This window comes from Dermacentor albipictus, chromosome 4, assembly GCF_038994185.2.
Source record: "Dermacentor albipictus isolate Rhodes 1998 colony chromosome 4, USDA_Dalb.pri_finalv2, whole genome shotgun sequence".
Taxonomy (NCBI): domain Eukaryota; kingdom Metazoa; phylum Arthropoda; class Arachnida; order Ixodida; family Ixodidae; genus Dermacentor; species Dermacentor albipictus.
Window position 1 is genome coordinate 95480889 of NC_091824.1, and position 14423 is coordinate 95495311.

The 14423-nt window shown below is 47.2% G+C and overlaps 1 protein-coding gene across 1 annotated transcript in view; it reads right to left on the reverse strand.

Moving 5' to 3' along the window:
• The window catches only part of timeout (circadian regulator timeout), a 321920-nt gene that overhangs the window by 284682 nt on the left and 22815 nt on the right, over positions 1-14423 (reverse strand). The window contains exons 9-12 of the mRNA XM_065443676.1: positions 13998-14215; positions 12219-12322; positions 11415-11493; positions 501-646 (exon numbers count right to left, since the gene is read on the reverse strand). Coding sequence (XP_065299748.1) covers positions 501-646; positions 11415-11493; positions 12219-12322; positions 13998-14215 — 547 coding nt within the window. The remainder of the gene's footprint in view (positions 1-500; positions 647-11414; positions 11494-12218; positions 12323-13997; positions 14216-14423) is intronic.

Genomic DNA, 14423 nt, shown 5'->3' on the forward strand with positions numbered 1-14423 from the left:
CTAAACTTAAGCACAGAAGCATTTTTGCACACCACTGAAATGCAGCCATTACAGCTGAGAATCAAACCCGTCCCATTCTCTCCTTTTCCATCCTAAACATTTTCACAGAGTAGTTTCAAGCATGAACTGTTTCCAAAGTTTCCAACTACTTCCAGCCTGAATGTCCATCCTACTTCCCACACATAGCCACCACTGACTCACCGGAGCCGGTGGAATGCTGCCAACTTACGCTGTCATTGTGGTATTGCGACACAAGCCATGGATTGTTTAAATTATGCTCACCAATCATTCTGCAAGTAATCACATTTCTAGACGCATTTTTGGGCATTCAAGGAAGGCTGCCTATATCTCTACTCAATTAACAAGATTTCAACAAAAGACACGAAGGACTGAATTTTTGTTGTCATTACAAGCGTACCTCCCTCGTTCAAGCTTCACAGCCTAATAGTTTTGTTTGAATGGTGCAGCCCAAACGTACGCATGTAATAAGTATAACTTACTTGGGGTACTTTCTTTTGGTTTCTTCTTTGGCTTTCTTCGTGGCTTAGCCTTTTGCTTCACTATAATATGTCGGTGGCCTTTGGCAAAGTGCTGAAGCATCTTAACGTAGACATGAACCATTTCCACCAAGTCCCGAAGGTAAGACCTGAGTTGATGAGCAAGGGAAAGGAACATCAATATTAGCAAACTATCCGAAATAGTGCTAACGTCAGACTTATGAACATTACAAAATTTGACTGTCCCCAGCATTTAAGGTTGCATAAAATAATGCCAAAGCAGAGAATCTTGTGCGCACAAAAATATCAACCCTGCTGAAGGGGCGCAAGAAAAAAATTACATCAGGGGCCTAGTACCTTAATTTACTTGGTGCCATTATTTTCACTGTACATCAGGGTCTCACCGAACCCATAGGTTCCATAAGCGGTCAGAACAAATCCGACACGATCGCGTTTCTCCTCATTCACTTCCGGAATTTACCAATCTAGAGATTGAAAAATCTTGCACTGTATTTTAGATTTAACGAAGCCATTGCACACCCCATCCGCACTAAAATAGTCAGTGAGAAACCCACGCAGCAGCAGCGAACAAGAATCTTCACTGTGCGACTGGCAGGTCCATGGTGGCTGGGTTCACAGTCGTGCTTGTAAGGACAGTTTCTAATATATGAGCAGAAATCAACTTAGAATTTCTGTAAGCCAAGAGCTGCTGCCGAATTTAGCGGTGTCTGCCTGGCGGAATTTTGTTGCCGACGGATGACAATAGTACTGGCCGTTTAAGCGCCCTATTAAAACAAACATGTGGGGCACGGTCACATGTAATTTGTGATGCAGTCACATCGGTGTCGACACAGTGGAGTTTCAATACTACTGCACTGCGCTATTTCTGCTTTTATATGTAATAAAAATGACCAACAAACATGTCAGTGTGCACGGGGTTACTGCTGCATAACAGGCAATGCAGGCATTGAGTAATGAGTATATCGAATACTATTCTGCAATGCAAGTGATTTGTTACATTTGTTTACGAAAAATGAAATAAAGTTCTGTGTGTGTGTTTGCGTGAAGGCGCTGTTTATGGAACATGGTTTTTCGAACTGTAGCCGTATGGTCGACAGGCGCTGCATTGCAGTGTGTAAAGCGGTGCAAGAAAAAAAAACATGCTTGTCTACATATTATTGCGACTTCCTCATTAAAAGCACTGGCCTTCAAGATTAAAGTTAGGGCGCCGAACCGTGAATAATGAAGGCCACGTGCCGATCCAGCAGCAGTGCTACTTCAGTTAGTGTCTCGATCACACATTAGCGCATGGGTTCAAAGGAAGGGCCCTGCGCTCCACAAGCACCTCCCTCTTTTTATCCTGTTCAGAGTGCAATTATGAGCATCGTCGTCGTTCATGCTCAGGTGTAACAGAGAGCGCGTGCAAACAGAAATCAGCAGAAGCCAGAATCTCTTCGAAATGCACAGCCTGTGATATCTCAAATGCTTGAAGTAGCCAAAGTAATGTGAAAGATAGAATGGATCGTGAAGTAGACCTTGGAAAGAAATTGCTAAAATACACCAGAAGATCTCTGTGCTGCTAACAATCAAATTGAAAGTTGACACTCTTGAAGGCATTATAGTAGAACCTCGTTGATACGATCCCATTGTGTACATTTTCCCGGTGCCAACGTTCGCAATCAAGAACACAAACAATGACCCAATAGAGGTACAGTGGAATCTCAATGATACGATAACGGCTAATACGAATTTCTGGATGATACGAATATTTCTTTGGTCCCGGCCGAGCCCCATTACTTTGCAACGTGCTAAAAAACGGTTGTTACGAATCAATTTTCGACCCACGTCGATTGAGACGAAAATTACCGAAGACACTTTGGAAATTCTGAAGTGTGCTTGGCGAAAGCCAGACGCTGCTGCCGTCTGCGCTCTACTTTTCTGGCTTTGCTGTTCGGTGAAATGGCCAGTCGCTGCTGCCGTCTGCGCTCCAATTCACTCGCTTTAGTGTTCGGCGATATGGCCTGTCGCTGCTGCTGCTTTCGTTCTGCTTCCCTGCCTTTGATACCTGGCGATCTAATCAGTTGCTGTTGGCGTTTCCATTCTGCCTCCCTTGCTTTCGCATCTGGTGACATGTTCAGTAGTCACATGCGCATTCGCTCCTTGTTCTTCCGGCGTTTGGTGTTGGGGGAATCCGGCATCCGCTGCCGCTTCCCCGAACCGCTTGGCGCGCTATCACTGGGCCGCTCCGGAGCCATGCGTCACACCCACTCGACTGCAACAAGACGTCTGGCGAAGGAGCGGCAGTGCAGCTGCCACCGCCCGACGCGCGCGCTCGTTCTGCCGCTACGGTGTGATGTCACGGTTGCTATGCGCAGCTGCGCCCTCCACCGGCGCGCCGGTTGCTAAGGAAGGGAGGAGGTTGAGCCGCTGCGTGGAGGAGAGGCCACAGTTGGCACGATTCCTGCGCACGGACGGACGCGACCGCGAGCATGAGCCGCGGTCGGCTCATGCTCGCTCATGACGGCCGCGAAAGAGAACAGCGCGCCGTCACGCGATTTCTCCCTTTCTCTTTTGGTGCAGAGGCGCAGACACGGCTCCGTACAGCGCGGAGGCCGCGACTGGGCGCGAAGAGTTTGAAGCGGTGTCGTTTTTGTTGCTTTTGCTCCTTTTCCGCGTGCCATCGACAGAGTAGCTGCTGTGCTTTGGGCCGCGTTCTTTGTGTTAGACGTGGGCGACGGTGAAGGACCACCACCGGCGGCTGAAACTCTGCACTCGCTTGGAGTTCTGAGGCGTGCTATGGCCGCGGATGAAATCAGCGATGACACGTGCACGCGTTCTTATGGATTTGAACAAAGTCTGCTAAGTGACCTGACAAAGAAAAAGAAGCAGAAGGACATCAGAGACTTTTTCTTCAAGAAATAAATGCTTTTTACGTACGTGTGCCTGAGTGAATTCACCTCCGACTCTTAAATTTAGCTAGTTTTAATTGTTCCGATGATACGAATTTCGGCTAATATGAATATTTTTCATGACCCCGTGAGATTCGTATCATCGAGATTCCACTGTAGACTCATTTTTGACTGATTCGTACATTTCTGGAAAACATGATTTTTCGGCACCAATGTTCGGTACGTTGCCAAACTGCAATCATACAATAGGTTTTCCAGCCGCTAGATCTCACGTAAACAAGAAGATGCGCGACGCACACGCGATTGGAACAACATATAGCTGTCTGCCATGGCAGCTACACCGCAATACTCGCCCGCCTGTCTCACGTGAAAATGCTGGCGTGCACACCGTTTGTCATTTCGGTACTAGCAAATCCTCTCCAGGGTCATCACACGCGGCATTCACAGCTACCACCACCAATCCTATTGCAATAAGCATCTTCGCCTATCTGTTCCACAGAGCGTGATGCTGTCGGAAGCTCAGCGCACACTTTTAATAGGCCATAGCCAAAACGGGCCACCGTTCCCTGCTGCAGACTGCGATCATACACTTTCTCCGGTCACTAGATCCCATGTGAACAAGAAAAGGCGCGAGGCGTGCACGATCGAGAATAGTATACAGCTGCCCATCTTGTGTGCAAATGATGGTGAGCACAGCTTCTTATTCCGGTACCAGCAAATCTCCACCCAGGTCGTCGTACTCTGCATTCACAGCTATAGCCACCAAACCTATTGTGATAAGCATATTCACCTATCTGTTTTACAGCATGTGGTGTGTAATGCCACTGGTGGCATACTCGAGGTTTAACTGCACAGTGAAATTTCAATATAACGAAGCAAATTGCCAATTTTGCCTACTGCATTGTATCAAGGTTTAACTGTACTTCTTATCATACGCTTTCCAGTAGGTAAGTTTTTTCTCACGGTTTTTTTCCAAAACATATTGTTACGTAAGAAGACGCAGATGAAAATCTATATAGTACAAGTATATATCCAATGTAATACACCGCACTTGGCCAAGAGGCAACAGCCCGCGCTAACCTCCAATCGTCGTAATCGTCTTCTCACTGTTCGCCTCTTCGTCATTGGAAATACCATTCCGTAGCAGTACCCCCGGCGGCAAAAGCACTGTCCTGGAGCGACTAAAGGCCAGACTCGGAAGCAGTGTAGAAGGCCTTGAGCCTACTGACGTGCACGACATCACTAGATGCCAGAGTAGATGACGAGGTTGAGCTCACAGGAGCGATTTCGTACGTCACAGGCACCACCTGGTACAGCACGCGGTAGAGCCCTGTATATCGCGAAAGGAGCTTTTCTGAAAGTCCGACGTGACGAGAGGGCAACCACAGGAGCACGAACGCACCAGGCGGAAACTGTACGTCACAGTGGCGGGCGTTGTACTGGCGCAGCTGAGTGGTTTGCGAGTCCGTCAGTCAAGCACGGGCAAGCTGGCATGCATGGTGGGCGAGGGCGATGGCGTCGCGCACATACTCGTTTGTTGAGATCGCAGCAGAAGGAAATGCCGTGTCAAGGGGCAAGGTCGGTTCGTGACCGTAGAGTAGATAAAATGGAGAAAATCCGGCGGTGTCGTGCCGGGAAGAATTATAAGCAAATGTGACATAAGGAAGGGCCATGTCCCAGTCATGGTGGTCCTTGGAAACGTACTTTGACAGCATATCGGTAAGAGTACGGTTTAACCGCTCTGTCAGGCCATTGGTTTGAGGATGGTATGAGGTAGTCAGCTTGTGTTGAGTGGAGCAGGAACGCACAATGTCAGCAATAACTTTTGAGAGGAAGTTATGACCACGGTCAGTAAGCAGCTGTCGCGGGGCGCCATGAAGTAAGATAATGTCACGCAAGAGAAAGTCCGCGACGTCAGTGGCGCAACTGGTAGGGAGAGCCCACGTGATAGCGTATCGGGTGGCGTAATCAGTTGCGACGGCTACCCATTTGTTCCCAGAAGATGACGTGGAAAAGAGACCGAGGAGGTCTAATCCAACACGAAAGAACGGTTCCACAGGGACGGTGAGCGGCTGGAGATGACCAGCAGGTAGCACCTGAGGTGTTTCCCGACGCTGGCAGGGATCACAGGCAGGAACATACCGTCGGACAGAGCGAGCGAGACCAGGCCAATAGAAGCGGCGGCAGACGCGGTCATATGTGCGGGTTACCCCAAGATGTCGTGCAGTGGGTGCGTCATGCATCTCAGAGAGCGCAGTCTGTCGTAGATGTTTTGGCACGAGAAGAAGAAGATCAGATCCATCAGGGAGGAAGTTCCTTCGGTACAGAATGCCACCCTGAAGGACATATCGGTGAATGAATGCGTCAGTAGGTGCAGAGCACAGACACTCGATGAGTGCTCGCAGCAATAGGTACTGCTCGTCAGCGATGTTAGCGAAGGCAGACACAGAGAAAATGCCGTTGGCGATACTACTGTCGGCGTCATCAGGTTCGTCTACCGGGTAGCAAGACAGGCAGTCAGTGTCCTTGTGTAGTCGGCCAGATTTGTAAGTGACAGTATACGAATATTCTTGGAGGCGTAAGGCCCAGCGACCAAGTCTTCCTGGAGGATCTCTCAGTGAGCGTAACCAGCAAAGCATGTGATGGTCTGTGACAACGGAAAAGGGTCGGGCATATAAGTATCGGCGGAACTTCGCAATCGCCCAAACTAGGGCCAGACACTCACGCTCAGTGATGGAATAGTTGCACTCGGAGGGTGAGAGGAGCCTGCTGGCGTAAGCGATAACACGGTTGTTGCCGCGCTGGCGTTGTGCCACTACTGTGCGATTCCGTGACCGCTGGCATCAGTACGGACTTCAGTAGGCGCAGAAGGATCGAAATGGGCCAGAACGGGAGGCGTTGTGAAAAGGTAGAGTAGATGCGAGAATGCAGAGGCCTCGTTATCGCCCCACTGGAAAGGGGCATCTTTTTTCAAAAGCTCGGTTAGTGGTCGTGCTATGGCCGCGAAATTTTTCACGAAATGGCGGAAGTACGAACAAAGGCCAATGAAGCTGCGCACATCCTTGACACACTTCAGAGCAGGGAAGTGTGTAACAGCATGGATCTTGCCTGGGTCTGGTTGCACTCCATTCACGTCAACGAGATGCCCAAGGACGGTAATCTGGCAACGGCCGAATTGACACTTCGATGCATTCAGCTGCAGACCGGTACGACAAAAAACGTCCAGGACTGCCGGGAGACACTTGAGGTGCTTAGTGAACGTTGGGGAGAATACTATAACGTCATCCAAGTAGCAGAGGCACGTGGACCATTTGAAACCGTGAAGAAGGAAGTCCATCATGCGTTCAAAAGTGGCAGGAGCGTTACATAGACCGAACGGCATCACTTTGAGTTGATAAAGACCGTCGGGTGTTACAAAAGTAGTCTTCTCACGGTCTAGATCGTCCACGGCAATCTGCCAGTAGCTGGAGCGAAGGTCAATAGAGGAGAAGTAGCGAGCAACCGTGGAGGCAGTCAAGGGCATCATTAATCCGAGGTAGGCGATACACGTCCTTCTTTGGTAACCCTCTTAAGGTCCGATAATCCACGGAAAAGCGCCATGAGCCATCCTTCTTTTTTACCAGTACAACAGGTGACACCCATGGACTACATGATGGTTCTATAATGTTCTTGGCAAGCATTTTGCGAGCTTCTGCGTGAATAACTTGACGCTCAGCCGGTGACACTCAATACGGGCGGCAATGAATAGGAGGGGCATCGCCGGTATTAATGTGACGTTTAACAGCTGTAGTTTGGGCCAAAGGACGATCGTTAAAGTAAAAAATATAATGGTAGGAAAACAGAACGCGGTAGAGCGCATGAGTGTGCTCAGACGGCATGTCGGGCGCAATCATTTTCTGTAAGTCGGCAATGCTACAAGTTGCCGACTGTGATGGCAGAGGAGGATCGGCTGAACTGTCGTCTACTGCAATAGATGCTACTGAGTGATCCTCGAATGAGCAAAGCTGGGCCAGAGACAACTCGTGTGGCAGCACTTGTATCGTCAAGCCAAAATTGACCACTGGCAGGCAGACGCAATTCGCCGTAATAGATAAAACTGTATGAGGTATTGTGATCCCGTGTGTAAGTAGGACGTCTTGCATAGGAGCCACGATGTAGTGACCGTCGGGCACTGGTGGGGATGACACTAAGTCAACATAAGTCAGTGCCAAAGGTGGCAAGCGAACGAAGTCGACGGAACTGAGGCAACTGGGGTTCAGCGGGATCCAGAACAGGCAGGTCAAGGCGGAGAGTACTGGCGGAACAGTCGACGAGAGCAGAATGTGCAGAGAGGAAGTCTAAGCTGACGATGATGTCGTGGGGACAGTGGGCGATGACTGTGAATAGCACGATTGTGGAGCGATCGGCAAAGGAGACACGGGCAGCACACATACTAATTACGAGGGCTGTTCTGCCATCAGCAACACGGACAACAGGCATCGTGGCAGGCGTGATTATTTTCTTCAGGCGGTTACGAAGGTCAGCACTCATTACCAACAAATGCACCCCAGTGTCTATAAGAGCAGATACAAAAACACCGTTGACTTGCACGTCAAGAAGGTTTACATGAGTGGGCAACGTCAGCAGACGATTTGGCGGCGTAGGGAGCAATGCAGCGTCACCTCGTGGCACTGCATCATCTAGTTTTCCGGCTGAGAGCGGCGTCCGAAGGGAGTCAGCGAAAAGGAGCAACGGGGCTGGGGAGAGCGACATTGTCGTTGTTGGGGCAAAGGTGAACGAGAATAGGGGCGGTTCTGTGCAGGAGAATCAGTGGTGGCATTATCGGAGCATGCGGCATAGGGACGAGAAGGGCCACTTGAGGGGCGAGAGTAAACAGTATAAGCAGACCGGGTTGGGGAAGTCCAGCGATTGCGACAGTGCCGAGAAATGTGCCCGATTCGATGGCAGTGAAAACAAATGGCCTTGTCGCCAGCAGTGTGCCATTCAGACGGGTTGCAGAAACGTGGTGGGTAAGAAGATGCGGGACGGTGCGGAATCGAAGAAGCCGGGTGGGTATCAGGGTGATGGGCCGAGCAGATGGTGTGAAGACCCATGTTTTCGAACTCCTGGTGGACAACTGCCTGGATCAGGGAAACCGTGACTGCAGGTGCGTTGGTGGGGCTGGAGTCGAAGGCAGCCGGATAGGCGGCCTCGATCTCACGCCGGACGATCCTGCCGATATCGCCAGCGTTGTTGGGATGAGGAGCGTCAGCACAGGAAGATGTCACTGGGGCGTTGGGCAAGCAGGCAAACTGCTCGTCGATATGTCGGCTTTTAGCGAGTTCCAGGCGGCGGCACTCTTTTATAACTGCATCCACTGTCACCGCGTTGTTGAATACGAGCAAGCTGAAGGCGTCATCGGCAATGCCTTTGAGGATGTGGGATACCTTGTCTGACTCAGTCATGTGTGCGTCAACTTTGCGGCACAGCGCCAAGACGTCCTGAATGTACGTGACATAGGGCTCTGTTGACGTCTGCACATGGCCGGAAAGCGCCTTCTACGCGGCAATTTGGTGACCGTAGGGGTTGCCAAACAAGTCTCGGAGCTCTTGCTTAAACTAATCCCAACTGGTGAGCTCTTCTTCATGCGTCAGAAACCAAACACGAGGTGTGCCACCGAGGTAAAAGAGTACGTTGGCGAGCATGATGGTAGGGTCCCACCGGTTATTGCGGCTGATGTGTTCATACAAGCTGATTTAGTCCTCGACATCTTCCCATCTTTGCCCAAGAACATGCCAGGATCACAAGGAGCAAGGAGAGTGATGTAGGTCGTCGAAGTGGCAGCAGGTGTCGGAGGTGGCTGAGTCGAGTTGTCATCGCCGGGAGCTATGAAGGAAGGCTCGACGTACCGTCCACTGCGAAGCTCCGTGACGAGGTACAGGGAACGCCCATCTCCACCAGATGTGTTACGTAAGCAGACGCAGATGAAAATCTATATACAAGTATACTTACAACGTGATACGCCACACTTGGCCAAGAGGCAACAGCCCGCGCTAGCCTCCACTCGTCGTCGTCGTCTTCTCACTGCTCGCCTCTTCGTCATTGGAAATACTATTCCATAGAAATATGAACGACGTCTACAGCGTCAGCCCCATTGATGCCGTGGAAAGGTGTGCACAAGCAACGTTTGACAAATACGATGAAATAATGACCCAAATGAAGAAACAAAATACCGACATTGACTGCTTAACAAATAAATACCAACAAACCCTGCTTGTCGATGTCGTAGCCATCTGGTTTCGTAATTTCCCCTAGTTTTGAACCCTGAACTAGCCTTGAACTACATGAAACTTAAGATCAGACCACACGCACGCTTGCCAGCATGCACTCGCTCTTGATTGCTCCTGCTTAGATGCCTTGGCAGACTTCACTCCATATTGATCTACTAGCAGCGCTTCAAGATGCGCAAGTTGGTTGTGGCTACTATCCGTCAGCCACGCTGGTGCAAAAACGAAGTCGGCACCACATAGCACAGCCAGACAGGAGCACATGAGTATGAGCACGCACTCAAGCCTTGTCGTGCACAAATCAAACGCTGCAGTTGGAAATAGCTGCGGTCTGTCAATGTAGCATAGATACAGCCGCCACCACGGGGTGCCACGACGAGTCCGCTGCCTGAGCACACTGTGGCTCACTGAGGTTAACCGCATTTGGCGCGTTGTAGGCGCAAAATCGGAAATAGCGGTGTTTAAGTGAACATCCAAAATCAAATTTGAACTGCACACTATGCTGGTGTTCAGTAGGCGGAGCATTGTGGGCACGTCCAGCTCCGCCGAAGCCTTTGCTGTGCAAGTCATTGAAAAAGGAGCGGAAGCACCGCGAACGCGATGTATGGTCGCCAATAGCTCTGCTTCTGCCACATGTATTGAAGTACTTTTTACTCACACACAAAGTATTTCTGAAATAGTCTAATTTAACCCCAAATACATTTCTTGACTTCTATAACAAAGTGGTTCAGGACCCCATTAATGAGCACCATCTTCCTGCGGGAGCAAGGGGCACAAGGGGAGGGAGCGAGCTCGCGACAACACGATCAAGTGCACAAGAGGGGAGACGGCTGCAAGTGGGGGGCAGGTTGGCGTACGTCTTTTCTTCAGCATGGCCTTCGCTGTGCATGGCTGTCAGCATGACAGAGCAAAAAGTGGGCGTGGCATGGTGCGTTTAGTACTGGAGGTTGCGTAATCTTGAATTTCGGAGGCACATTCCCTCCTGCCTGCTCTTTCCATGATAGCATTGTCCCACTGCAGGGAGACGTCGGATAGAGTGGACGCGAATGTATGGCTGGCTTACTGTATCTTTCATCGCTGACTCTCAAATTCAACAAATTTAATCTTTTTCTCAATCACATTAGCCTTTACAAATAGTTCAATAATTAAGAAACTTTTCCGGCCCCTTCTGTGTAAGAAAAATCCATTAGTGACAGCTACTATTTGCATAAAAGGTTGAATTTCCATGTAATGAAATTTCTATAGTAACGAAGGAAATTCTCAATTTTAACTATTTATTATATAAAGGCTTAACTGTATTAAAGTTACTTGGCCCAAGCTGATGCAAATTTTTGTTTCCCAGTCAACAACATATAAAAGAAACCACTAGCAGTCAAATCCAATGACGAGAATTCACTACAGTGTAACCTGTTTATACTTTTGTAGCCTCTGGTTACTGAAACGCACAGTATTTTGTTACATGGCATACTTATTGCCCCACATAAATAGCCTAATATCCAGCATAAGTGCTGAGTGCAGGAGTACACATTTCATGAACGAATATGTAGTAGCAAATTCTCAAGTTGCAAATCACTTTAAGGTGAATGTCATTAAAATTTTTTACATATGGCCGAAATCGAATGGCAGTGAAACAACTCTTTAGACGGACGTGCATTTGTGGAAAGGCAGAAGTACAACTTAAAGAGCTGGTCTTTAATTTGCTTTCCATGACAGACAACACTTCCCGCTGCGACATTACTTACATGGGTTGCACGATTTCGTTGAAGTTCAACAGAAGATGCAGAACAATTTCTCTATACTCAGGAAGGTAGAAGATTGTGCCTAGAAAAGCAAAAACTGCAATTAATCTATGTTTTGTTTAAGAAATAAATACACAAACACAAAGAAAAAGATCTTCAGATAGATCCACTGCATCATTTCGGTCCTCATGATTTTTCTTAAGCAAATTGAAACAGTGACAACAGACAAAGTGAATGTGAGCACAGAATAAAATTTTGCATCATAATTATGTTCTTCTTGTGCAGTGACTTCTGCCATTATTTTAATGCATTAGCTGCACTAGCTACACTGGCTACAGCACCTCACTAAATCCTTATGTATCCTTATTTTGTAATGAAGCAATGTAATGAAGACTTAGTGGTTAACCTGTCTCAACCAGATATGACTGTGCCTATGTGCCAAACTACACAGGTGATTTCAATTATGCTCCATGTCTACCATGTTATCTTGAGCCAGTGTGTAGAAATGTAAGCAACTGATTTCAATCCACACCATTGCTTAGCATCCCTCCGTTCCTTGCAGCATTTAAAGCCAAGTATAATACCATAACAACATAACAACCCATAAATGACATTTAAAAGACACAAATGCAAAAGTTAGGGAATGCAACATGCTACATGGCTGAAAATTATTCAGGGAGCAAAGCTGAAACAGGTCGGCGATCTAATAAAAGGGAACAGGAACTAGGTAAGAAAGAAAGTAATAAACAATGGTCATAAAGAATCGAAAAGACGGTTTCAAACAAACTAAAAGATCACAACACATGCCTTTAAGAACTTTGGCTGCTTCTCGGACAGCTTCTTCAGGGCTGCTGTCCATGGCAGCGAGGGTTCGCAGCAACTCCTGATAAGCTTTCAAGCCAACGTGAAGCCTAAATTTGGTGCAAATAAAAAAAAAAGAAAGCAAAGTCTTAGGCCTAGAGCTTTAGACGCAGCACTTAAGCAGCAAACTTGGAACAGCAGAGCCTGAAAAGCGGCACCTTGTTTTTAGATCACAATGACTTCTTCAGCAACTTTACTGTTGCCGATTTCACCAGCCTGACAAATTTGTCAGGATAAACTTGCTTGAAGCAAGTTTATCCTGACTTACTTCTGGCATTCTTTTACCATCAGGCGACTTCCAAGAGAAGGTTCGGTAAGCAACAAGAGAAAGTTTCTTGCAGAGAGAATTTCATTTTCGTAAAACTCCATGCAAGATTCATAAAATCGTAAAGTGAGCCCAAATTCGTAAACCTTAGGGAAAATTCGGAAGAGTTGGCAGGGTTGGCAGGTATGTATTTCACTGGTGCATCTATACAAATTTTCGTCAAGTTGGACAATGGTGTTTTTGCCATTGCATTATTATGTTGTCGCTGACCATAGACATCCCAGCGTTAGACGTGGTCATAGTGGCTTCAGTTCATTCGACAAACAGTGCACAGCATGGTGATGACCATTCTGATTAGCATCAAACCCTTAGTGTTTAATTACTTTGACCAAGAGTAACCTTATTTTGTTTTTTATGGCTTGTTTTCTAATTTCACTCCATTGAAAACCCTTCTAAAGCTTTTTCAAGCCATTTGCTTCCTCTTTTAAGCCTGAAAATCTCATTTACCTCTTCACTATGCAATATACTAATGCATAGTGCTTTCTCTGCTTTGCGAATCATCAATTCCAGTAGAAGCAATGAGAAGATTATCATCGTCCTCTTCAACTAAAGAACGAAACTCTAGTACATTGCTTTCACTCTCACTTTCACTGTCAGCGTCGAGCAACCACTTTCTTTTGCCCGTGCGACCCACGTGCAAGCAGTCAGTGGCAGACGCCATCATTCCAAATCTACCAAAAGGTGCAGGATCCCAAAACGCGGCCTTTGAGAGCTGACAAAGTGCTGCCATTGATGTAGTAGAAAACAAAGGCTACAATAAATGCGCCCACCCCAGCGCTGACGAAATGGCTGCCATGTATGTTGTAGAACATGAAGACTGAATTAATGAAACCTTCAAGGCACTGAAAAAGTGAAGACATCTGTGTAGTAAGACAAGAAAGAGTGAAATAACCGTGGATTTCAAACGCTGGTGCTGCAGTTGTCTATGCAGTAGAAGAAAATCAAAGTGGACATGCCGAGTTTGTCGAAATCAATTTGAATACAAGATTATTGTGTTGATGAGCTGAGCACGTACAAAGCAATATTCATCAGCATCACGCTGACGAGCTGCAGTCACCCAAAACATTGAAGAGTTTAAAGTTCTGCATATTTACAATAATACAATTATGAACTACAATCATAACTATAAATGTTCATGTAAAAAATAAAGACAAAATAAACATTATACTATACATAGTGATTCCTATCTAGAATCTACTATTCATTTTTCAGTCATAGATGTGCAACATAGGTAAAGAATGGGCATTAGTATAAAGCTTTGCAGTTAGCCATGCATTATCACAGGAACTGTTCCCATTTGGTTTTCAATACTTGCAAGTTCTTTTAGCCTTCCTCAATGATCACGTAAAACAAGGTGGCATGCCTAGAAATAACGCAAGTACATAGATGGGTATACGAACCTCTTTGACCAGATACGAATCTTGCGTTTGTCAGTGACCATCATTTCGTAATACTGTTCAAGCTGCGTCTGTACATAGTGGAATGCCTCTTTGCATATGGTCTCGCTAACAAGGCTGACATCGAAGCCGTTATGGCGATTAAACTCCATGAAGAACTTCAATGCCCAAAAGTAGTAGCCTTCATCGTGTGACAGGGCTTTGTTGCGTTGCAGGAAGCTCTGCAAAAGAGGCACAGTTACTGTGATTGACACCTTCCATTTCAGCCATTTTTACAGAAAATACCAACTTTTCTGGCACAACAAAAGCTGGACAGTATGCATCCTGCAACATTTATGAGAAGAAAAAAACCATTCAGATGGATCACACTTGCTAGAACAAGAAAACCCCTACACAACCAACGGTACATTTACACCGATACAGTAAAAC